This window comes from Rhinolophus ferrumequinum, chromosome 2 (assembly GCF_004115265.2).
Source record: "Rhinolophus ferrumequinum isolate MPI-CBG mRhiFer1 chromosome 2, mRhiFer1_v1.p, whole genome shotgun sequence".
Taxonomy (NCBI): Eukaryota; Metazoa; Chordata; class Mammalia; order Chiroptera; family Rhinolophidae; genus Rhinolophus; species Rhinolophus ferrumequinum.
Window position 1 is genome coordinate 1,870,014 of NC_046285.1, and position 26,039 is coordinate 1,896,052.

General features: G+C 35.8%; 1 protein-coding gene and 1 non-coding gene across 4 annotated transcripts in view; both read right to left on the reverse strand.

Moving 5' to 3' along the window:
* The window catches only part of ATR (ATR serine/threonine kinase), a 107,697-nt gene that overhangs the window by 76,000 nt on the left and 5,658 nt on the right, over positions 1-26,039 (reverse strand). For all 3 annotated transcript variants that reach the window (XR_004421517.1, XM_033092241.1, XM_033092251.1), the window contains 14 exons: positions 25,362-25,511; positions 23,063-23,940; positions 22,063-22,241; positions 21,264-21,455; positions 19,699-19,889; positions 19,063-19,215; positions 17,766-17,958; positions 17,277-17,539; positions 16,193-16,383; positions 16,009-16,109; positions 15,648-15,819; positions 14,838-15,008; positions 5,797-5,991; positions 3,920-4,105 (listed from right to left, as the gene is read on the reverse strand). Coding sequence is in view for 2 of the 3 variants with exons in the window: in XM_033092241.1 (XP_032948132.1) it covers positions 3,920-4,105; positions 5,797-5,991; positions 14,838-15,008; positions 15,648-15,819; positions 16,009-16,109; positions 16,193-16,383; positions 17,277-17,539; positions 17,766-17,958; positions 19,063-19,215; positions 19,699-19,889; positions 21,264-21,455; positions 22,063-22,241; positions 23,063-23,940; positions 25,362-25,511 (3,215 nt within the window). In the remaining variant the exon portion in view is untranslated. The remainder of the gene's footprint in view (positions 1-3,919; positions 4,106-5,796; positions 5,992-14,837; positions 15,009-15,647; positions 15,820-16,008; positions 16,110-16,192; positions 16,384-17,276; positions 17,540-17,765; positions 17,959-19,062; positions 19,216-19,698; positions 19,890-21,263; positions 21,456-22,062; positions 22,242-23,062; positions 23,941-25,361; positions 25,512-26,039) is intronic.
* Positions 6,877-6,950, reverse strand: TRNAI-GAU (transfer RNA isoleucine (anticodon GAU)). The gene has a single exon. It is a non-coding gene; the product is annotated as a tRNA-Ile (tRNA).

The window sequence follows — 26,039 nt, forward strand, 5'->3', positions numbered from 1 at the left end:
AACAATGTTTCTATTTTTACCTAACTCTATCAGAATAACAGAAATAAACACGTGGTGAATTAAATTTCTCCAAATGCATATATTTTCACATCTAGTATTTTAAAAAACTAGTCAAGCTGATTTCTAATCACTATGACAAATATGATTAAACAGTCCTGTATAATAAGAAAACATGAGCTTTGGATTATGGAAGGGGCAGCAATGGGGTCCTCAGGATCTGACTCCTGTCAGGATCCAGCGTGGAAAGGAGATTAAGGAGAAGAATAGAAAAAGACAAGTGACCGCCATTCTAGAGCATTCAGAGCTAAGCTTGGGAAAACACGCTTGATTAAAGAAAAGGTACCCTCAGAACAAAAGTCTGACACGGGATCAACATCCTGAGTTAACAGTGACAGAGGGATGGAAGGCTCCAGACATCAACAGTCATAGACTAGGTACCACTGACCATGGCACTTCAGGTTAATTCTTTCTTGAAAGAGAGTCCTAGAGGAGAAGGTATGGGCTTTAAGTCAGCCAGACCTGGGTTTGAACCCCAGTTTTGACACTTCCTAGTGTGTGATATTGGACAAATTACTTAACTCCTCTGAATCTGTAAAATGGGAACAACAAAAGCACCTATTACCTAGAGTTGTTGTACAGGTTAAATAAGATGCACCAAGCACTTAGAATATAATAAAGTGTTAAATAAATTTAAGTTGTTAATATCATTACACACTGGGAATGCGAGTAATCTGCATGAAGAATATTGAAGAATAATGAAGAATATTCCTCTCTGTCAAAATTTTTATGTACAGGCATGGAAAGGCGAAAGAAAAAGAGCTGGGGGGAGTAACAATCTAAAGTATTTTCTAACTCTGGAAGAAAGTTGCATTGCTGATGCTGAGGCACCTGATGTTGGTATCTCCAGGTTACACACACAGCCGGGGGCTGAGTGGGGCAGGAGGGTGTGTACTACACACCGTACGGAGGAAGTTATTATAGGTGTTCAACACGTCTCTCCAGATTAGATGTTGATATAAACTTTTCGTAGCCGAGCATAGAAAATCGTGTTTTTTAGCCCAAAAATACATTTGTGAACTTCAGATTAGGTTTAATAATCTGTAATTCATTAATTGCATGATTCCAGCCCACGGTTCTTAAATAAAAACAGATAGAGATGCAATTCACATAGTCTAAGTCAACATCCTAATTTGAAAGCTCTTGCATTTAGACAAAGATTTCATTCATCTGCCACTGACCAAGTATTTATTATCTATGCCTAGAATACTGTGCCAGGTGCAGGTGTACAAGATAAGCAAAGTCACTTTCTCCCTACTAGTTTGGGAGACTAATATGAGTGGAAGACATTTAATAAGTAGATATACAAATAAGGTTGCGATAAGTGCCATAAGGAAATAAACATGATCACATGATAGAGGAAAACAGATGAGGGAGTTTACATAGAGTAATCAGGAAACTCTTGAGATCTAAAGAATGAGAAAGATCCAGGAGATTATTCCAAATATTATTATTCCACTAGACCAGGGGTGTCCAAACTGCGGCCCGTGGGCCAACTGCGGCCAGTGATCCATTGTTACTTGGCCTGCAGCAAATTCCAAAAATATGTTTAGTTTACTTAAATAAACCAGGTGAGGCAATACGTACTTCACCTCGAGTGAGTGGCCCGGCTGTTTGTGTATTTTACCGCATATGGCCCTTGGTGAAAACCATTGAAAGAAGTTTGGACACCCCTGCACTAGACTATCTAGTGCAAAGGCTCTGAAACAGGAAAAAGTTTCACAAGTTTAAGAAACACAAATAAAACAATGCTGAAACATAGGGAGAAACGAAGAAAAGAGTTGTGCAATATGAGGGTGGAAAGGTGTGCAGGTTATATGTAGCCTTATAAGTTTTATTATGAGAGCAATGAAAACCATGGAAGGAACTGCAGCAGAGCGATGACCTGAGTTTAAGTTGTAAGAAGAGCATTTCGAATGCTGTGTAAATAACTGAGTAAAGATGTAGGGAGGGAAAAGTGAAGGGAAAGAACAGTTAGGAGGTTTCTGCAGTTGTCTCGGAGAAAGATGACGGTCATTTGTATGATGGTAGTGGCAGCAGAGATGGAAAGATATATTTGGGAGACAGATTTGATAGGACTTACCGATACTTAATTATAAAGAATGAAGGAAATGGAGGGCTCATGAATACCTCCCAGGTTTTGATCTGTGCAACTAAGTAGGTAGTGGTACTATTTCCTGAGATAGGGAAGACTTGGAGGTAAATAGGTTGGGGAGGGAAAATCAACATTTCTAAAGAACATGTTATATTTGGACTTGTTTGAGAAGCTTATTAGACAGGCAAGTAGAGATGACAAAGAGAAAGTTGGATGATCTGTGTCTGCCACATTCTCTCACCCTGAGATCCATTCTCCCCTTTTCTGACCCGCTCTGTGCCTGGGCTTACCAGATGAGATCATTCAAGAGCCCTTACCCTCTGACTTCCCACTGAATTGCGTCAACAGAGAACACTGATGGGGAACAGTGGGCAGTAGGAAAGAGCATGGTATTTACATTTCCTGCTCCCTCTGGGTTTTGAGGTGGTTCTGGCAATGGCCACATTCCTTTACAATGAGAGTCCTCCCCCCTCATCACGATTATAGCTCTCAGCTAGGTTCTGGTAACACCATTTTTCCTCCTTGCCCAGGACTAAGAGGAGCATACATTTTTTGCTGTTCCTAGTCCCTGGGTTCCTTAACATTCCATGCTCATTCTCTTAACCTTGCCCATGACAATGAAAATAGCCCCTTTATTAAACTATTTTTAGTTAAACATTTTTGTGTGTATGCCATCTGCATTTGTGTGTTAGGTCCTGCCAGGATCTTACCTGTATAAAGCCACAAGTCCAAAGCTCAGGAGAGGTCTGGATTGGAATTTCAACTGTGTATTGTCAAATTGTAAAATCATGTTAAAGCAGAGGACTAGATTTGTTTTCCTTTAGGGAGACAATGATGATAGAGGAAAATACCCAATTACATAGTCCTAAATCAATCTAACATTTAGAGGATAAAGTAGAAGGAAAGAGCCAATAAAGACTATAATGAGTGCAAAGTTAAGCAAAAATGGAAATCGAGAAAAATGTGGTATCTCACAGGTGCCACAATAGCCACAATAGGACGGGATAGTCAGTGGTACTGAACGCTACTGAAAGGTTGAATAAGACAGGAAAGAGAAGTAACCACTGGATTTACAGCAGGAAGACTACTTTTGACCTTGACAAAAAGAATTTCAGTAGAATAGTGAGAACAGAGTCAGGGTACAAAAAACTAAAGAACGAATGGGAAATGGGAAAGCAAAGACAGAAACGTCTAGAGATATTTTATCTGACTGTCCTTTGAGTTTCTTGAAGGAATGACGGCAACCAAAAGGGAAAAACAGTAATAAGCCTGAGGATTTATATTATTTTTTCAGATAAAAAATAAAATAGTAAAGTGATTTCAATTACAAATTTAAGATAGGAAAATATCAAAAGGGATAATATATTTTCTAATTTCCCTTAAATCCAACAATGGATTTAAATATAGTTAGAACTGATACGGTTAGTATATTATGCCAAGAAAGGGGTAGTTGGGGGGTAGTAGTGACAACCTACAAATGTATTCCAATCTACAGTTCAAAAGTAGTGAAGGAAAGTAAATAAACATTTTTACCCAGTGAGAAAACAAAATCTAAAATCCTTTGAAAACATGTATTTTTCAGTGCTAATACGTTGTTAATGCCTTGCTGTGACCACACAATTTAAATCAACCTTTCAAAAAAAAAATCCCAATTTAAAATTTAAACTAATGTCTAGCATTTGAAAAATACACGAAACATTTGTTTCTCCAATTTCATAATTAAGCTACAAAAAGAAGGAAAAAAAACTTACATAACATATTCCTTACCATTAGTTCAGGTGATATGATATCTCTTGGGCCCTGATATGGATCATCACTAGATGCAAACGAGGCAAGGATCGACAGGCCATTGAAAACCTGTTGATAGTGTTCTCCAATCCGTAGCAATAACTCATTATGCAGTCCTTGGAAATCTTGTCTCAACAGGCTCCCCAGTTCAATTTCTGTTTCATTCTAATCCAAAGACACATTTTTTAAAAATTAAAGTTTTTTCTCCATACCAACATCCTGGAAATAAGTATATTTATTTTGACACACTAATAGTAAATCAGAAGCTCTGGATCAGGTGACAAGATTTATTAATGACATTTTTTAAAGGCATTGGAAAATGATTCTAATCTTGTTATCTCCTGATAGGTCTCCCATGGGCTATAGATAACGAAGAGAAATGATTAGATTTTATTGTGAAATAAAAATTTAAAAAGGAAGTCCTAGTTTTCTATGAGGTCTTAAAATATCATCAACTTATTATTCAAATACCCATAACCCGAGAAGAAAGATAGTACAGCGGCTTAGAGCACGGTCTTCCTAGTCAAACTGCTGAGATTTAAATTCCAGCTTTGTCACTTGTTAGTTGTGTTGTGACATGAACAAGTTATCTAATCTGACCTCTCGCTGCCTTAGTTTTCTCATCTTAAAATGGAAAAATAATAGTATGAGTGAAATGATCCATATAAAGTTTCTGACATGTAAGCACTCTATAAAAACTTACTGTATTTCCCTGAAAATAAGACCTAGCCAGACAAGCAGCTCTAATGCATCTTTTGGAGCAAAAATTAATATTAAGACCCAGTATTATATTGCATTACCTGGTATTGGTATTATATTATATTATATTATACCCAGTCTTATATAAGACCCGGTTTTATACTGTATTATTTAAGACCCAGTCTTATTATATTATATTATTATTATTATTATAATAATAATAATATAAGACCCGGTCTTATATTATAGTAAAGTAAGACCGGGTCTTATATTAATTATTCCTCCAAAAGATGCATTAGAGCTGATTGTCCAGCTAGGTCTTATTTTGGGAGAAACACACGGTATTATTATCAGTCCACCTCTACAATACAGATTTTCTTTTCTCAAAATGAATAAATATGTTCAATATTCAGTAACTTTCATATGGAAAGACATCTATTGCTGTCATATCATGAAACACACGAAATAAATTAACATCAGAGAAAATACTAATAGTAAAGTCACATATGCATATCTGACAGGGTCTCCTGTTTCCATAGAGTTTCATATTCTTCAAAGATATTGCTAGTATGACACCAAAGAAGCAGCAGGCTATAATTTAAAATTAAAAAACTAGCGAGAGGGGTGCCCGGTTAGTTCAGTTGGTTAGAGCGTGGTGCTAACACCAAAGTTGCCAGTTCGATCCCCTCATGGGCCACTGTTGAGCTGCGCCCTCCTTAAAAGAAAAAAAAAAAAATAGGGAGAAACTAGGCCAAATTGTAATCAGAGCACTAATTACCCAAACCAAATACTGACATTGTACTACAGTTGAAGGACATCACCTCTCCCTATAGATATAATTACTTACATGTCACTAGTCAACTTAGAGTTCTAATCAATTAAAAAATTCTAAAATGAAATTAGCTGAGAACCTGATCCATGAATGGATGATTATCACATGGCATTATGGTGAACTGATCCAAGAAAATAACAAAATAATAATTCTACTTAATAAATCCCTCTCGGCCCAGGGCAAAGCTTATTTACATAATACCATTTGAACTTATATTACTCTAGGATAGGCTATAAATTACCCATTCTTCCTAAAGAATGTTACTACAGCTTTCCAATAATGCTAATTTAAGCAAGAGTAAAAATATATATAAATATTCAATTACCTTCAGATAATGAAGGGCACGTTGTAATTCATCCTTGGAACAGGAACAGACCAAGTGAGAAAAAATATATTTGAAGTTATTTATTAAGATCTCTCTACGATTGACATTTAATTGTTTTCCTAAAGTCCGAATGAGAGCAGAAGCTGCAGGACTTGCTTTGGCAGCAAGGTCAGGTAGCAGAACTTGTAACGTCCTCTGAAAAAGAAACACTACAATTACCAAAAAGTACATTTGTCCAAATGATAAAATAAACTGTGCACAAAAATAATTTCAAATAACACGCAAATCTGAAGCCCACATATGACATACTTGAATTCAGATTTACCATTTATTCATTCAACAGATATTTAATGAGCATCTACTATGATTCAGGCACTACAGATACAGTAGTGAAAAAAGGCGAGGTCTTTAGTGACAGAGTTTACATTGTAGAGAGAGAGAGACAGACAAGAAATAAGCTAATGTATAAGTAAAGAAAATAATGTTTCATGAGTATTTGTTAAAATATATTCATGCTCTAAGGCAGTAGTTCCAAGCCTGATTTATTATTTGAGCCAACTTGGATTTAGACAATAAGAAAGAGTAATCATAGATACAATAGTTTAAGATTTTAAATTAAAAAGTTGATGCTGTAGCATTCAAGTAAATCTTTTCAATACACCCACCATCCCACCATGGCAATAAATCTATTTTGATTTTGGTCTATTTCCCTTAAGATCATATTCACATAATGTATACAAACTTCTCAACATAAAATTGTTTGCCTTTCATTTATTCATTCGACATGTATCTAATAAACACCTCCTACATGTCAGTCGCTATCTTAGACAGTGAGATGTGACAGTGAGCAAGACTCAGGCCCTGCCCTCAGAGACACTTACACACTTCTTGTGTTATGCCTTTCAGTTTAATATTAATCCTATAACACTGTTATAACACCATAAAGTAGTTTCTACAAAGTATTCGTAATTATTATGTGAATGTTTACATAACATTCTATGACCTAAACATTTAGTTTCTTCTCAAGATTTTGTTTAGTTTTTTGGGTGTTTTTTTTTTTAAGGAGGGTGCAGTTCACAGTGGCCCATGCGGGGATCGAACCGGCAACCTTGGTGTTATCAGCACCACGCTCTAACCAACTGAGCTAACCGGCCACCCCGGTTTTGTGTAGTTTTGCTACTTGGAAAATACTGCAATAAACACCTCTGCTTTTTGGTTCCCAGAGTGGAATTACTGAATGTAAAGGTAAGTATATCTTTATGGTCCTTACTATACACTGTCATATTTCCTTCCAGAGTTTGACCAATTTATTATACAAGAAGTTTAAGTTTGTTAAAATATAGTAACAGTGGAGGGAAAAATTCTGTATGAATCACTATTGTAATTTATTAGCTAAGAGTAATGATAAACTTTGACTTTGGGAAGAGGTAACAAGAAGATAATCTACTCCATCATCTTTCAAATCTCAGCCCTAATGACTTTTCACAGGCTTCCCCAACGACTCCACATTTCCACCTGTCCTTTGAATTTACAGATTATCTATACTACGACTTTTGTACTATATTACCCCATCTCCTTAGGGATTGAAATTATATTAGAATTGGCATTACCAATGAAAACCGCACATAGCACTGAAGACACGAGCACTGTCGGAGTCAAGATGGCAAAGTAAGGTAAACACTGTGCTCGCCTCCTCCTATGACCACATCAAAATTACAACTAAACTGTGTAACAACCTGGAGAACCATCAGAAGACTACCTGAACAGAAGTCTTATCACTAGGGATATAGAGAAGCAGCCACATCAAGGATGTTAAGAGAAGTGGAGATGTGAAACAGGCTGGCCCCACACGCACATGTGGTATTTGAGAATTGGGAGTGATATCTCAGCTGCAGAGGACCCCCCGAGGAGCAAGGGATCCAGTCCCACAAGGGACTCCCCAACCCAGACCACCAGTGCCAAAAAGAGCTGCTGCCTCAACATCTGGTTATGATAATGAGCAGAGAGACCGTCCGACTGGGTGAGATAGAATGCTGCTGGAAGCCCAGGCGTCCTCTTGCCCAAACACAGACTCGCTCGCTCCCAGGCACTCACCCTGGGCTTCAGCAAAGGAACAGCAGTTCAGAAAGGAAAAAGCTGAGTTGTATGGTTTCAAGACAAGGGCTAAAGGGACAGTAGCCATTGTCTCTGTGTTGAGCCCTCCTCCCACGCAGCCAGCAGGCAGGTGCCATCTTTACTGTGTTGAGCTCTCCCCTGACATTACCAAATCTGAATCTGCACTGGCCTGGTGAAATCTGCTCACTCCACCCTGATGGCTCCCTGGAACCCCACCCCACCCAACTTGAAGCAGTAGGCAGCAGGCCTTAGCATGTGCTGCAGTCTTTCTTAAAAAACTCTCAGAGGTCTTTAGGCCCCAGGCAGGTGGTGGCAGTCCTCAGTGTGCCGTGGGCCTTTGGCTGAGTGGAACCCAGCTCAGCACTGGCACCGTATCTGAATCTGCATTAACTTCATGAATATCACTCGCCCCACTCTGGTGACTCCTAGAGACAGACCAAGCCTCACCCAACCCAAGGTTCTTTCAGCAGCTGAGCCTTATGGGCAGCTAGCATTGGCAGGCTTCACGGTGACCTGTGCCCTTTGCTGAACTGCCACAGGCCTGGTACTGGTGGCATCCAGATTTGGTTCGTGGTGTAGCCTCTCCCATATGCTTCCAGTTCCAGCACAGGCAGTTACCAAACACAGACCACTTTTTAGCTCCGACCAGGTAGTCTCAGGCTGGATATAGGCAGCAGTTGGCCTGCACCAGAACCACCCCCTACAAGAGTCCCTAGAACCAACATACCCACTGGCCAGCTTCAGAACACAGAAGAACACCACCCGACTAGCCCTTCAAGCAGCACACCCAAAGGATGGTCTCAGCAAGCACAAGAGCCTTCTGGGGCTTTTCTTGCTCTATGGGGTCAGCCCCCACACAGCAACTCATATGCAGCGTCATGGCCAATCCTCACAGCCAGTCAGCCTATAGTCAATCCCACCCACTGACATACCAAAAGCAATCAAGGCCCATCTGCAACAGGAGGGCACATACAGTCCACACAAAAGACACTCCTGGAGCACCCAGCTCAGGTGATCAGGAAGACGTACCACTGGGCCTCACAGACACATACTACATAAGGCCACCCTGCCAAGTCAGGGACATGTATCAGATCTACCTAATACATAGAAATAAACACAGAGAAGCAGTCAAAATGAGGAGACAAAGAAACATGTCCCACATGAAAAGAACAGGAGAAAACTCTGGGAAAAGTGCTAAACAAAATGCAGGCAAGCAATCTGCCAGATACAGAGTTCAAAACACTGATTATAAAGATGCTCAAGGAACTTAGTGAGAACTTCAACAAAGAGATAGTAAGCAAAAAAAGGGGCAAAGAAACCATGAAAAAGAACCAGTCAGAAATAAAGAATACAATAATTGAAATGAGGGATACACTAGAAGTAATCAAGGTAGCAGAAAACATCCAATCAGAACAAAAAAACAAAAAACAAAAAAGAATGAAAAAAAAAGGATACTTTAAAGGACCTCTGAGACAACATCAAGCATAACAACATTCACATCACAGAGTTACTAGAAGGAGGAGAGAGCAAGGAATTGAAAACCTATTTGAAGAAATAAGGACTGAAAACTTCCCTAAACTAGTGAAGGAAACAGACATACAAGCCCAAGTAGCACAGAGAATCACAAACAAAGGGGCCCACCATCAAGACATATCATAATTATAATGACAAAGGTTAAAGACAAAGAATCTTAAAAGCAGCAAGAGAAAGGGAGTTTGTCACCAACAAGGGAACTCCCATAAGATTGTCAGCTGATTTCTCAACAGAAACTTTGCAAGACAGAAAGGATTGGCACAAAATATTCAACATGATGAAAAGTTAGGACCTACAACCAAGGGTACTCTACCCAGCAAGGCTGTCATTTAAAAATGAAGGAGAGATGAAGAGCTTCCCAAACAAAAAGAAAAAAACACGCTACAGGAGTTAATCACCACCAAACCAGTATTACAAGAAATGTTAAAGGGACTTGTTTAAAAAGAAAAAAAAACAAAGGTAAAAAGTATGAACAATAAAATGATAATAACTACATACCTATCAATAACTACTTTAAATGTACGTAGATTAAATGCTCCAATCTAAAGACTTAGGGTGGCTGAATGGATAAGAAAACAAGACCCATACATATGCTACCTACAAGAGACCCACTTCTGATCGAAAGACTACAAATCTACACAAAAACTACAAGTAAAGGGATGGAAAAAGATATTTCATGCAAATGGAAACAAAGTTATGGTAGCAATACTTATATCAGACAAAAGAAATTTTAAAACAAAGGCTGTAATAAAGAGAAAATTAGGATATTTCATAATGATCAAGAGATCAATCCAACAAGAGGATATAATCCTTATAAATATTTATGCACCCAACATTGGAGCACCTAAATATATAAAACAGATTTTGACGAACATAAAGGGAGATCAACAGTGAAACAGTCATAGGGGAATTTAATACCTCATTGACATCAATGGATAGATCTTCCAGACAGAAAATCAACACAGAAAAAGCAGCCTTAAATTACACATTAAGACCAGATTGATTTGATATTTTTAGAGCATTTCATCCCAAAGCAGCAGAATATACACTCTTTTCAAGTACACACGGAACATTTCCCAAGACAGACCATATGTTAGGTCACAAGACTATATGTTAAGTCTCAACAAATTTAAGAAAACTGAAATCATATCAATTCTTCTTTAACCACAATGGCAAAAAACTAGAAATCAATTACAAGAAAAAAACTGAAAAACACATAAACACATGAAGTTATAAACTTGTTATTTATAACAAGTTAGTAAACTGTGAATGGGTTAACAATAAGATCGAGGAAGAAATCAAAAGATACCCTGAGACAAATGAAAATGAAAACAGAACGCCCAAAATCTATGGGACACAGCAAAAGCAGTCCTAAGAGGGAAATTTATAGCAATACAGGCCTACCTCAAAAAACAAGAAAAATCTCAAGTAAACACTCTAATGTTACATCTAAAGGAACTAGAAAAAGACAACAAAGCCCAATGTGAGTAGAAGGAAGGAAAGAATAAAGATCGGAGCAGAAATAAATGAAACAGTCTAAAATAACAATACAAAAGATCAATGAAAACAAGAGCTGGTTCTTTGAAAGGATAAACAAAATTGGTAAACCTTTAATCAGACTCATCAAGAAACAAAAAAAAAAAGAGGACCCAAATAAACAAAATCAGAAATGAAAGAGAAGTGACAAATGACACCACAGAAATACAAAATATTATAATAAAATACTACAAACAATTATATGCCAAAAAAGTGGACAATCTGGAAGAAATGGATAAACTCCTAAAAACATACAATCCTCCAAGACTAAATTACAAAAAGAAGAAACAGAAAATCTAAACAGATTGATTACTACTAATAAAATCAAATCAGTAATCAACAAGCTCCCAAAAAACAAAAGTCCTGGACTGGACGGCCTCACAGATGAATTTTACCAAACATTCAAAGAAGAATTACACCTATACTTCTCAAACTACTGCAAAAAATTCCAGAGGAAGGAAGTCTCCCAAGCTCATTTTATGAGGTCACCATTATCGATTCCAAAACCAGGTGAACATAGATGCTAAAATCCTCAGCAAGAGCCGGCCTGGTAGCTCAGGCGGTTGGAGAGCCATGCTAATGCAGAGGTCACCGGTTTGATTCCCACATGGGCCAGTGAGCTGCGCCCTCTACAGCTAAGATTGTGAACAACAGCTCTCCCTGGAGCTGGGCTGCTGTGAGCAGCTGGAGGTTGGCATGAGCTGCTGTGGGCTGCTGAGTGCTGCCATAGCTACTGTGTGCTGCTGTGTGCCACCATAAGCGGCCAGCATGACTGGCCAGCAGCCAGCATGAGCTGCCGTGGGCTGCAGTGTGCTGCTGTGGGCTTCTATGGGCTACTGTGTGCTGTCATGAGCAGCCGGCAACCAGCATGAGTGGCAGGCAGCCAGTGTTGAGTGGCTGGCAACCAGCGTGAGCGGCCGGCAGCCCTCGAGAGCTGCCCTGAGCTGCTGTGATTGGCCGACCAATGACTGGTGACCAACTGCCTCAGCTAGGGGAGTGCAAGGCTCAAAATACCAGCATGGGCCAGGGAGCTGTATCCTACACAACAAGACTGAGAAACAACAGCTTGAACCAGAGTCGGGGGGAGGATGGGAGGCGGCAGAAGGGGGGGATTAATCCTCAATAAAATATTTAGCAAACCTACCCTGTTTCCCCGAAAATAAGACCTAGCTGGACAATCAGCTCTAATGCATCTTTTGGAGCAAAAATTAATATAAGACCTGGTTTCATATTATATTATATTATACAAGACCCGGTCTTATAGTAAAACAAGACTGGGTCTTATGTCAATTTTTGCTCCAAAAGACACATTAGAGCTGATTGTCCAGGTAGGTCTTATTTTCGGGGAAACACAGAATTCAGTAACAGATTAAAAACATCAAACACCATGATCAAGTGGGATTTATTCCTGGGATGCAAGGTTCCATACCTGCAAGTTAATTAATGTGATACACCACATAAACAAAATGAAGTATAAAAACCATCTGATCATATTAATAGATGCAGAAAACATGTCTGACAAAATCTAGCATCTATGATTTTTAAAAAATGAAATAAAAAAAATAAAAAAAACCAACTCAGCAAAGTGGAAATAGAGGTAACATACCTCAACATGATAAAGGCCGTATCTGACAAACCCACAGCTAACATCACACTCAACAGTAAAAACTTGAAAGCTTTTCCTTTAAGATCAGGAACAAGACAAGGATTTTTACTTTCATTTTTATTCAACATAGTACTGGAAGTCCATGCCACAGCAATCAGGGAAGAAAAAGAAATAAAAGGAATCTGAACTGGAAAGGGCAAGTAAAACTGTCATTATTTGAAATTAATAACACCGTTAAAATATCCATACTACCCAATCTATAGATTCAAAACAATCCCTATGAAAAGATTAATACCAATGGCATTTTTCACAGAACTAGAATAAATAACCCTAAAATCTGTATGGAACCACGGAAGATCCCAAATAGCTACAACAATCCTGAGAAAAGAAGAACAAAGTTGGAGGTATCAAGGTACCTAATGTCAAACTATACTACAAGGCTATAGGAATCAAAATAGCACAGTACTGGCCTGAAAACAGACGCTTAGATCAATGGAATAGAATCGAGAGGCCAGAAATAAACCCATCCCTACATGGTCAATTAATCTATGACAAAGGAGGCAAGAATTTACAATGGGGTAAAGACAGTCTATTCAATAATGGTGCTGGGAAACCTGGACAGATACATGCAAAAATGTGAAACTAGACGACCTTTTATACCACATACAATAATAAACTCAAAATGAATTAAAGACTTAAGTGTAAGACCTGAAACCATAAAACTCCTAGAAGAAAACATAGGCAGTAAACTCTGTTACATCACTCTTAGTAATATTTTTACTGATATATCTCCTCACCCAAGGGAAACAAAAGAAAAAATAAACAAATGGGACTACTAAATCAAACTAATGAAAGTACTAAATAGTACTAAATAGTACTAATAGTACTAATAGTACTAAATCAAACTAATGAAAGAAACCATCAGCAAAACAAAAAGATAACCTACTTAATGGGAGAAGATATTTACCAATAATACATCTGATAAGGGGTTAATATGAAAAATTTATGAAGAACTCATACAACTTAACACCAAAAAAAAAAAAAAAATCTAATTAACAAATGGGCAAAGGGCCTGAATAGACATTTCTCCAAAGAGGACATACAAATGGCCAATATACATATGAATAGATGCTCAACATCACTAATCATCAGAGAAATGCAAATAAAAACCACAATGAGATACCACCTCACTCCTGTCAGAATGGCTATCATCAATAAAGCAACAAACAAGTATTGGCAAGTATGTAGAGAAAAGGGATCCCTCGTGCACTGTTGGTAGGATTGCAAATTAGTGCAACCACGATGGAAACAGTATGGAGGGTCCTCAAAAAATTAAAAATAGAACAACCTTATGACTCAGCAATTCCACTTTTGGGTATTTATGCTAAGAAATCCAAAATACTAATTCAAAAAGATATATGCAGCCCGATATTCATTGCAGCAATATATGTAATAGCCACGATATGGAAGCAACCGAAGTGTCCATCAATACAAGACTGGGTAAAGAAGAGGTGGTACATATACATATGGTGGAATATTACTTGGCCATAAAAAATGAGGAACTCTTAACCATTTGCGATAACATGGATGGACAAAGAGGGAATCATATTAAATGAAAAAGTCACAAATACCATATGATTTCATTTACATGTGGCATCTAAAGAACAAAATAACTGAACAAACAAACTCATAGATACAGAGAACATTTTGATGGTTGCCAGTGGGAGAGCTGGGTGAAAAAGGTGAAGGAATTAAGAAGTACAGATTGGTAGTTATGAAACAGTCATGGGATGTAAACTACAGCAAAGGGAATATAGTCAATAATATTGTAATAACTATGTATAGTATCAGGTAGGTAGACTTATTGGGGGGATCACTTCACAAATTATATAAATGTCGAACTACTATGCTGTACAACTAAAACTAATATAAAATAATATTGAATGTGAGCTGCAAAAAAAAAAAAAAAAAGACTTAAGGGCCCAGTCAACTGAATAAATCAGTGTTAACCAATTAGCATTAACCTTTCAAAATAGCTAACCATACAGAGCAATGACTCAAATCAACATGAAATTAAATATTATAACATAGGTAACATTATCCTATCAGTCAAAAGAAAACATGAATTTGAAAATCTAGAGTCTAGACACTCCTCAATATACCTGCCACATTTTCTTTTAAAAAATGTAGAACACACACATAATATTAAATTGAAAAATCTCAATTAAGTCGACTATGCTGTGCCACTTACAGTAAGGAAACGATTGAGATCAGGAAAATCAAAAACATTGGCAATTTCAGACAAGGTATTTAAAGCCATTTCTCTCTGGTGAGCCACATCTTGTTTTCGCATCTCCGCACTATGGCTTGGAGTACTAGGAAGTGCTGTCATCTGACTGGAGTGGAGGGATTCCACCAAAAACTGGAGCAAAATGATTTGTTACTTTTCACACAAGGAAGAAAATTTAACTAATACTTTTTAAGGTAACATAAACAACAGTATCAGACAGTATTATAAACACATTACCTGAATTACCATTCATTTAATTTTTACAACAACCTTAATGAAATGCGTTATCCATAATCTCCCTTTTACAGATAAACTAACCAGGCTTACTTAAGAAACTTGAATATCTTGCTTAGGATTTATCAACACAGGGCAAAGCCAGTATTTTAGTATATCCTAACTTTTCAGCCATGAATTGAATCAACCTTTTTTAAAACAAAGTGCCTTAGCCATAATATCAAGGCATAAAGGAGTTTATCATCACTAAAAGAATGGCTGAAAAGGAAAGGTATCTCTTTTTAGATTAACAATAGAGCATGACTATCCAATATAGTATTATAAGATAATTTTCCCATCTCCCATTTACAATCTACATCTTTAGTCCAAGATGCTAAAATATAAAACTGGCAAGATTTAGGTTCTCTTAAATAAACTAAATACATCATTTCTAAAAACTTATCTTTTAAGGCAAGAAAAATAAAACACACATATGTTCTTTTTTTAACTATTACAAGGTACTGCTATTTTCCACAGTCAAGGGCAATGCTGACTCACCTGACAGATGGGCTTCTTGTACTGGCTAAAGAAGTTTTGCAGCTTAACACTTTTAGCTGCAACCAGAGCCCTAATTTCTGTGTATGCTGCTCCAGAAACAGATGCTGACTTGGATAGTAAACAATGCAGTAAGTGCAAGAGTGCAAAAGGTACTAAATCTCCTTTTGCGGCCCTAAAATTAAAACAGAAAATTTATCATCAGTGTCTCAGAAATAAATGGAAATCCACAAATAAATCCATGCTGATATCACATTTCTTTCTATAATATCACATCTCTCATATCACTATTTCTAACACGAGACAAATAAAAAGGACAATGGCCAAAACAAATAAGAAAGTATATAAATGCTACAAAACATACCTTCCAATATCCCCTGTTGTAAGAATCAAAGTATCCTTCAACTCATTATTTCTTGAGATTTGAGCATGTGTATACGCCTCCTTCATTCTTAAGACAAAAAGCTAGAACAATAAAATTAATTAATTAGTTCAATTTTTCGAGCCAGGTTTATAAAAACACAAATATTTAAAAATAAAAACTCAACCTCTTTTATAAATCCATCTTCAGAGTCCAAGGATTCCAATATATGCTTGATATTTCCACTAAAAGCCACTCTAACATCCTTGTCTGGATCTTCCATTAAATTTAATAAAGTTCCAAGAACTGTTTTTACATCTGATTCATCTTCTCTAAAATCAAGATGCTTACAAAGATGATATAGATTATCTATGAAAGCTAAAGGGAGAGAGCATATAATACCCACTTTAACACATTAAATGTCAAAGTTTTACTGTAAAAATAGTCAATAAATAATGTACTACATAGAATCCTAAGATTCCTTATAATGCAGTATTTAGTATTTAATTCCAAAATTTAGTATTTGTAGAGCACACAGAATTGTGGAGGATTAAAATGAACACTTATAATTCTAAATTTACTTTATACTTAATAAGTTATAAATAATTTAAATCTAAAATAAATTATAGACATTTTTAAATCATAAAATGACTAGTCATTTAGATTTTGTATGTTACCTAGATAGACTTAAAAAGCACATTTCACTAATCCGAAGAACTAAGGGCAATTTGAGCCTTACTGTTAATCTCACATTAAAAGACTTAGGAAGACCTAGAAACTACCTATCACATACTGTTTTGAAAACTTGAGAACAAGTTACAACTTAGAACCCAAACAACCTTGTAATTGTGCAAAAATGTCATGGTCCCAACGAACCACTGGAAAGTGGTCAAGAAGATACAATTCATAGTACTCAGCTGGGCCAAGTATCTAACTGTTTGAAGTTCTGAAGGTCTGAGGCAGTGACAGGGGACACATTAGGAAGGCCCTGGTTTCACGAGACAGGATACTGAACCTCAGAATATTGAATCAAAAATCAGGTGTGCCCCATTATGCTGTCAAACCACAAGAGCATTTTAAAAACCCAAAAATTACTTCCCTTATTAGTTCTGGGATACAGTCTAATACCAGACTTCCTTTTTATCAATAATTACATGAACATTGAATCTATCAAGCAAGTCTAATTTTTTAAGGCTTCAGGCTAATTCTGTCACTGATTTTTAAAACAGAGCTTAAGAAAGTTTTAAAATATTAAATGATAAATCACTCACCAAGTTTCACTGGACTAGGTATTTTTTTTTTCAGTAAGAAAAGAAACGGCTTGCAAACAGAAGCTTTTAGTCGAGAAGATGAACATTCATATTGAGAAGTGACTTTTAGGCTCTTACAGAAAAGGTCCGTATGTCCATGTTCAGAAAAAGGTTCTGTTAAAGAACTTGTCAAATAAAACATGCCATGAAGTGTACAGACAAGTTGACCAATTATAGAGGCAAATTCTTTCTTGACAATATCAGAATCATCTTTGACTTTATCTCTGGGGGAAAAAAGGTAATAAAATTTGCTTAATTTTGTGGTCTAAATATTAATAGTATTAGTTAATTTGGGGCAAAAGTAGTGGTAAGACAAAGCCTAGGAGGAAAAAAATATAAATTGTAAAACTAAAAGCAATATTTGTTCTATATACCCAGCATTTAACAAAAATTTACAAATATGATCTTCCCAATCAGGTTATATATTCAAACTAAAATAGTCATACATACATAAGAATCTTGGGAACTCTGTGACAAGAATTCTGCTTCTGCAATAAGATAAAAAATCCATTAACACAACTAGCTCGGATTACTTCATGGGAACTCTGCAGGGCCCAGCTGTAAACTGCAGTTCTCCACTCAAGAAATATTCTTCTTGGCAACAGAGTCAGAAGAAACACACACCGTGACTGTGCCTGTGGTGCTGAAAAAGTAAGTCTATTAAATAAGGTTTCTAAGTGTTAATTTTATATACATATACATACATACACACACATTCATTCTTTGCTGTAAAGTCAAATAACATCTAAATATACCAATGGTGCCAAAAAAAAAAGTATACAAGTGGATAGGGTTTCCAGGCGGGAATTCCCGCCCCTTCTCAGGAATTTTTTTCCTTTTCCTGTTCCCGAATCCCAAGAAAAGTTGGTCGGGAAATCGGGAAAATGGGCTCCTTGAACCCAGCTGGTTGGTAGTATCGGCCATCACTTTGTGAAAACGATTCATCATGGAGAACAGAAAACACTTTATAACTTGGGATTCGGGAAGGGGAAAGTGAAAAAATTTCCCTGAGAACAAGTGGGAATTCCCGCCTGGAAACCCTACAAATGGACACTGGTCAACATTGCTCAAGCAATACTTTGCAGTAATCAGAAGTGTCTGGACACTGATGGTAACCACTTTGAGCCCCTCTTGTAACTGCAGAAGTCAAACACGACTTGTATTCATCTTTTGTTATCGGTATATATTGAATATTATAATTTTAATACAGTTTTCCTTTCTTATAATACATTTTTTTGGCTGCATATACATTTTTTTGGCTGTATATATATATATTTCATTTAAGTTCTCTTTTCAAAAATAAAGCATATGCACTTAAAAAAGTCGGTGCACATTATTACATAATCAGGAAAATGCAAATTGAAAATCACACCCATCAGATAACAAGAAAAAATGTTTTTAGATAATTACCTTGACATTCCTTTTTGTTTTTTTAGATAGCAAAACTTTTAAACTATGACAATGCCAAGTGTTGGTGAGGATGTGAAACAATGGGAACTCCCATATTCTGCTAACAGGAATGTAAACTGGAATGACATTTTTGAAGAATAATGTGGCAGAACAGAGTTCAGGATGTGCAAATCCTACAATTTTTAACTTTTTTACATGTCTAACTCTTTTTTGAATTATTAGAAATGTACCTCCTCTTCTAATTATTGAAAAAATAGAAATGACAAGTGTTCAAGTCCCATCTAGAGATGTGTTAAAACAAAACAAACCACACACACAGAATTTTGTGACCACTTACAGAAGCTATCCGAAATCCTCTGGCTTAATGTTAGAAGATTAGTGGCAAACGTGGTCAACTTTAAAGAGTCATCATCAGAATGGGAATAAATCCATGGAAGTGAAAGCATTCCACATAAATCTTCCAGAATGTGATCTTCAAATGATGTTTTTACTACCGAAACACACAACAGGCGATTAATTCTCTTTTCCTTAATCATATTTACCTGTTTTTTTTTTTCAATAAAAACAGATGTTCTAAACATCAACTGGAATTAGAACTAAGATTCAATAACAGGTGTTCTTAACATAGAGATGAAGTTCTGAGGTCTGTGAACCCCCCAAACTTAAATGTTACTTCATAAAAATATGCATCTATGCATTTTTAAGGAAAAGGATCACAGCATTCTTTAGATTCTCAACTCAAAAAATTTTAAAGTTATAAATAATTTCTATTGACTGAAAAAAAATAAATCAAAATGTTACACAAATGAATTTGTAACTTGGAAATTACTGACAAGCATAAGAGAACTGAAAGCAAGAAAATTTTTGTATATTCCAAACACTTGTTCATTAAGGCCTTAGGCAAAAGAGAAAGCCTACTTCTATACTGACTATCTTTATAGGTTATTTTGATCTACTGCTTATTTATACTCACCTTGACTATAAATCAAAGCATCATATATTTTCATCACTTTATCAATAATTGCCTCCAGGTAAGGTTTCTGAACAGATTCTAACAAACTCCTACAGCTCGTAAGCACTCTTGTGTAAAAATCCAAAGACATCCAAGTTATCATTACTGAAGGTTTCTTCTTACATGGCTGTTGACAGTCCTTGAAATTATGGCTGCAGTCAATACATATTTTTAAAGACAGAATTAAAATTAATTTTGTTAGTCAAACCTAATATTGTAAGGCAAAAGAAATTGTGAGTACAAAACTAACCTATAACTTTAAACCAATTTAAAGTAAATATGCAAATTATTATGCCAGTATTATTTTAAATCTCTTTATGTCTGTCTAAATCACCCTTAGGACTTGATAATTCAAATTAATCTCATTTTTTTTGTTTGTGTCGCCCCAAAGAGCAAACAGGTTTATTGGGGCTGCAGCCAGGCGATCAACGGTTGGATTTGGCCATATGCTCCAGCTAGAATATTTAAATGTGGCATTACCAGGCTTTAAAATGTCACAAGATATGCCTGCATAATTATTAACTGGCTTAGTAAACACTTTCTTACTAATAGGACATGGGTAGACCTCAGCCTAATTAGTTATTCCTTCAAATTTCTCAAATTCCAAATTTAATGCAATGTGAATTAATATAATTTCTTTAAAATCGCCTCCATAACTTTGTTTTGGCTAATTAAAAGAGTCAATCAGCAAATACAGAACAAATGCTCACATAAAAAATTAACAAGGAGTGTTGGTCTATAATGTGGCACTAAAAATAAGACAAAATCTTTAGAGAGTGCTCACACTACTTGGGTCTTCTGATAAAATACTTAACCTACACTAAGAATGCTGAACCAAAAATATATCTCTAACAAGTACTAAATTCCTCCATCTTTTTTATCAGAGAATGCTTTTTATTTTATTTTTTTATTAAATTTATTGGGGTGATATTGGTTAATAAAATTACACAGGTTTCAAGTGTACAATTCTATAACACACCATCTATACATCACATGATGTGTTCACCACCCACAGTCGTTCTCCGTCCGTCACTATATATTTGACCCCCTTTACCCTTTTCTACCTCCATCCCCCCCTTACCCACTCCCGGTTCCCTCTGGTAAAAACTATAAATTCCTACTCTTGTAATGAAAGGGAAATGTTCTTTTAATTAAATGTTTAACTAAAAGAACATTGGCTTTTGAGTTGTATAAAGCTGTGTTCTGCTATTTCTAAAAACGTATGCGCAGGAAAGTTAGTTTAGGTTTCAGACAAAAAAGAACCTCAATTTCTCTGATCCTTGATTTCTAATTTGTAAACTGGACATAATAACACTTATCTCACAGAATTATTGTACAAATTAAATAAGTCATGGATAGTACTTATCACAGTTCCTAGCCTTTATAGCAGGTGCTCAATAAAAACATTTCTATTTCACCAAAAAGTTTGCGTTCTAAGGTCACACAAATGAACTGAATGAGGTCTCCTAAACAATAAATCCAAATGTATTGCAAGAAACCCACCCAGAAAATACAAGTTGCTTTACCAGTCCATGTTTTGGTGAGAACAATGAACAGTACACAGAGCCATCAGTTGCAGGACAACAGCGACTCCTTCTAAAGTCTCAGTAACAGTATTCTTTAGAGGACCGTATTCAAGGAAAATCTGAAGGGATTCAGCTTTCTGTTTCAGTGCACTCCATAATGTGCTCTTTTTGTTCATATCCACATGCTTAATTCTGTAATTAATTACGATCACAGTATAAATATATTCATACTTAATATAACTTTGGTTCAAATGTTAAAGTATTTAAAACAAAAGACAACATGTAATGTCAACTACTGAAATTTATCTTAAGATTTAAAACAACTCGCAGGGATGACTGAAATATGGGAATTCTTTGGCCACATGCCAAAAAAATATTTATTTGTTCACATTTTTCTTTTAAGGAGGATGCAGCTCACAGTGGCCAGTGCGGGGATCAAACCAGCAGCTTTGGTGTTATTACCATCACACTCTAACCAACTGAGCTAACCTGCCACCCTGCTCACATTTTTTTTAAATTGCTGATAGATGTATATAGCCTGAGATGTTTCATATATTAAAAAGTTAAATTAGACAGGCAAGTAAAGACCTTAAAAAGTTTTTTAAATAACCATATTTACCCATGAAATCTTTCACATAAAAACTATTAAAATATTTTAAGCATTCCTTTGTCTACTTTTAGAAAGAACAAATGTTCTTTGTGTATTTAAGTCAAAGCACTAAACTAAAGGTGATTTTTTTTTTTTTAAGTAAATAAACTTTTACTAAATGACTAAACAAAAACTGAATGAAGGTCATACCCATCGGCCTGTTTTGGTGCTCTTCCGGAAGAGTTTAGTGATGAGGTGAGTCGAGGCCTTTTGGGTGATATTCCATCACTATTACTGCTGAGGTTTTCCTGTTTAATTTGGCACTGAACCTCCTCAATAATTTCCACACTTTCCATTTTTAAGGCTGCATAAAGTGGGCCCAACAAATACTGAGAAAGCAAAAATAATTTCAAAAACTATCTCTAGAAAATGTTTATTACTCATTGACAGCAAAAATATATTAGGTATTAGTTGTAAGTTTTCTAATAAGGTAAACTATTTTCAGAGTCTCATCAGGCAAAACAAAAACCTAAGTTAATTTATATTATTTCACAGTCTATCTATAGACATATATATAGTTCTATATCTAGAACTATGGTTCTATAGTCTTAGAAGATATAACAAATCCTTCTCCCTATAACCCGTTTTTCCCTCTGTCAAAATGCCACAAAATAATTCTATAAGGGAATTACTAACTTCTTTCACACTACAAATCCAGCAAGTCTTATAGATAAAATGAAATATTTAATCAAGTTGCTGCATATCTGACTATTTCATTGTACTGCCCATCTCCCACAGTCCAAATAGGAAAAGAAGCATAACTGGCATGACTAGTACAATGTACCAATAGGTTTTCTAAGTGATTGATTATAACCCGTCAAAGATAAAATGTACGTGAGTGTTCAAAGGTTTTGCAATTAAGTTGATAACTGGCCCCCTTTTAATTAATAATGCAACAAACATGCTTACACTTCACAAATTCTACTGTAAATCATTCTACTCCATTGGCAGTTCATTACCTTAGTGAACAAATCCTTCTGAAATCAAAGTAAAAATCCATTATAGGGAGCCAAAGTAGATGATGAAAATCATCCTGTTCTGAATGTATAGTATTATTAAAGATACTCTATTTTCTCATTGTTACATCTTGCATACAATTAAATTAGGGGGAAATCTACATACTTAACAAGTAACCTTAAAAATGACTTACCTCTGCATTTACCTGAACTCCAAGCACATCCACAAGAGCTCTACAAATATTTCTCACATAAACCTTCCTGACTTGTAAAGCAGATTCATACCCAGCTGGCACGTATTTAAGGAAATACTGCAGTAAGTGGCACAAAGCTGCTTTTAGCAAATCAGACTTAAGCCGCATGAGCAAACTGTCTTCAAACATGACACAGAGTTTTTCTAGCAGCATATTTAAATAGACAGGTTCAATATTTCTATAAGCTTCTGCCTCAAAGGGGAAGAGTGTCTTTATCAGCTTTGACAATGGCTCTTCATAGAGTTTCAGTTCATCGGCATCCATTTCTACAAGGTGTTCTATTAATTCCAAAAATGACCTGAAGAAAGGGCTGGCTGGTTGTGCTGGTAGTCCTCCGAGTTCAAAGAGTTCAGTTAAAAGGCTAATTGCTAAGGATTTAATTTTTGGACTACCATATTCCAACAAAACACAACCTATTCGCCAAAGTACGAGTTCTTGCCTTCTAAAAAACACAACTGCAATAATACGAATAAGAACTGTTAATAAAGTGACTTCAATATATTCTAAATTTTGCATGTTCATGAACTGCAAAGGAGCTGGTTGTAAATATCCCACATGTTCATTTAATTGACTTAAAAATCGGCTAACTACCACGGGCCATTCCACAAGATGTCCCACTGCATTTCTTCTGTGGAAAGAAATCAAGTCTTCAAAAAGATGTAATAACTCCTTTGTCAGTACTCCAAAAATAGCAGGACTTTTGCTTTTAAAGAGAAATAATAATGAGCAGATGACTTCACAAATTTTCTTGTGCAACATATGACAGGATGGAGTTGCTGCAATCCGCAGAAGTCTTGTTATGATCCAATTACTGAAATCTTTGAAATAAACATAAAAAGTACTAATTAATTTGCTAAATGCTTGATGATCTATTTTTAAAGTATAAAGTTCACTAACAAAATAGTCTAAAACATTCCCTATAACAATGGAAATATAGTAATTTAGAATACCAATTTTGGAGTTAAACAGACAAGGTCCTAGCTTTCCACTTACTAGCTGTGTGAATTTTTGTTTCTCTGAGCCTCTGTAACTTCAACTATGAAAGGGGAATAATGATATCTACTTTATCAGTTACCATGATGATCAAGTAAGATAATATATGTGAAATTGTCAGCATAATGCCTGAAGTTAAATAAATGCTCAATAAATGGTAGTTATTATCACCACCCCTTCAACAAGTATTTTATTGAGTGGCAACTTTGTCCCAAGTGCACAAGAACAAATCATAGTCCTGTTCTCATAAATCCTATATTCAAGTTTCTTAAACTTATTGACAGAAACTAAGGATATATTTTATAACATGACCCAGTATACATATACATATTTATTCAAATATACGAAACAAAAGTTTCATGAAACAGTATTTATTCTTATGTGCAGTGTATTATGATACTTTCTAGACTATTTTATTGTTTAAAAAACAGTGTGTTAAAGAATACAGACCAACAGGTACTTTTTATAAAAGAGTTTAAAAACCACTATGATAGAAAAAATGCAGAACACTCTGTACTAACAGAACATTAAGAAGCAATCAAGCCAGTCCTAAGGCATGTAGTCAGGAGTAGTGATAAGACTTTGGGGGACATGTTATCAAAAATGAGTCTTGAAAGTCAAGCAAAAAAGTTCAAAATACTCTGTGAATTGTACATAAAAAGAAGAAAAAGATATTTGCTTTACATCTCTTTAGGAGGAGGCCAAAAAAGGGACAAAAGTAGTGGGAACAATAAGCATAAAACCTAGAAAAAAGTCAACCTCTAGAACAGGAGTCAGCGAACTCCTTCTTAAAAGACCAGATCGGTAATATTTTAGGTTTGAGGGCCATCCGGTCTCTACGTCAACTACTCAATGTTTCCTATGCAGTGGTTACAAATAATAAGTAAATGAATGACCATAGCTGTATTACAATAAAACTTTGCTTACAAAAACAGGCAGCCAGCCTGTGGGCCATAGTTTGCTGATGCCTGATCTAGAAGGAAAAGATTACCAAAACCAGAAAAAAGAAAGTTGCTCAAGTATTCAATGGAAAATAAACAAATCTGATTAACTTCTGTTCCACTTTGGGTATCTAGTTCATGACACAAGAAAACAATAATACATGAAATAAAACTACCATTACCATTTTGCTCCCTCAATTTATAACAAATTTGACCAAAATGTCTATTAATGTACATGTTATATTTCAGAAGCGGTAGATTTCATAAAACAGATTGCAAATGAATGTACAAATAGCAGGACTTACCAATACAACTACCTTTGGCTTCATTTTGCCCATGGCTTCCATTCACATTTACAAACATAAGTGGGGAGGACTTCATGATATGCTGGATGAAATCAAGCAGCATCACAGAGGTTGGCTGAGAGTCAGTTTTCTTTACAAGTTCTAGAGCAACTTAAAAATAAAAGATTCATTTTAAAGAGTTGTGCCAAATTAGACGGTTCTTTTGTTAAAAAACTAGACTTTGGTGACCATAATTATGTCTAGCTTATGCTAAATTGATGGGACTAAACACTACAATCCTACCTTTCTAATTTTAAATGTTTAATAATCATGCTCATTCATCTATTACGCATACATGCACCACACATGTACTATAGGCCTAAAGTATGCCTGGCACTGTGCTAAATCTGAGGATTAAAAAAAACAACAACAAAAACTCACAAACAGGTGAGAGAGTCAGACAAAGAAAGTAATAATTATAATACAATGTTAATTACATTAATCCAGAATAGAGGAAACAAGTGTGTGGGAAGATGTGAAGGAGTTGATTCCTAGATGATGAAGAGTTGGTAAAGCAGTGAGAAGGGCTAGCGGTCTAAACAGAAGGAGCACCGTATGAAAACACATCTTCCAAGTATTCAATAGCTGTTATTTTTCAGCAACTCATAATTTTATTGAATGATAAAAGAGGATAAATAA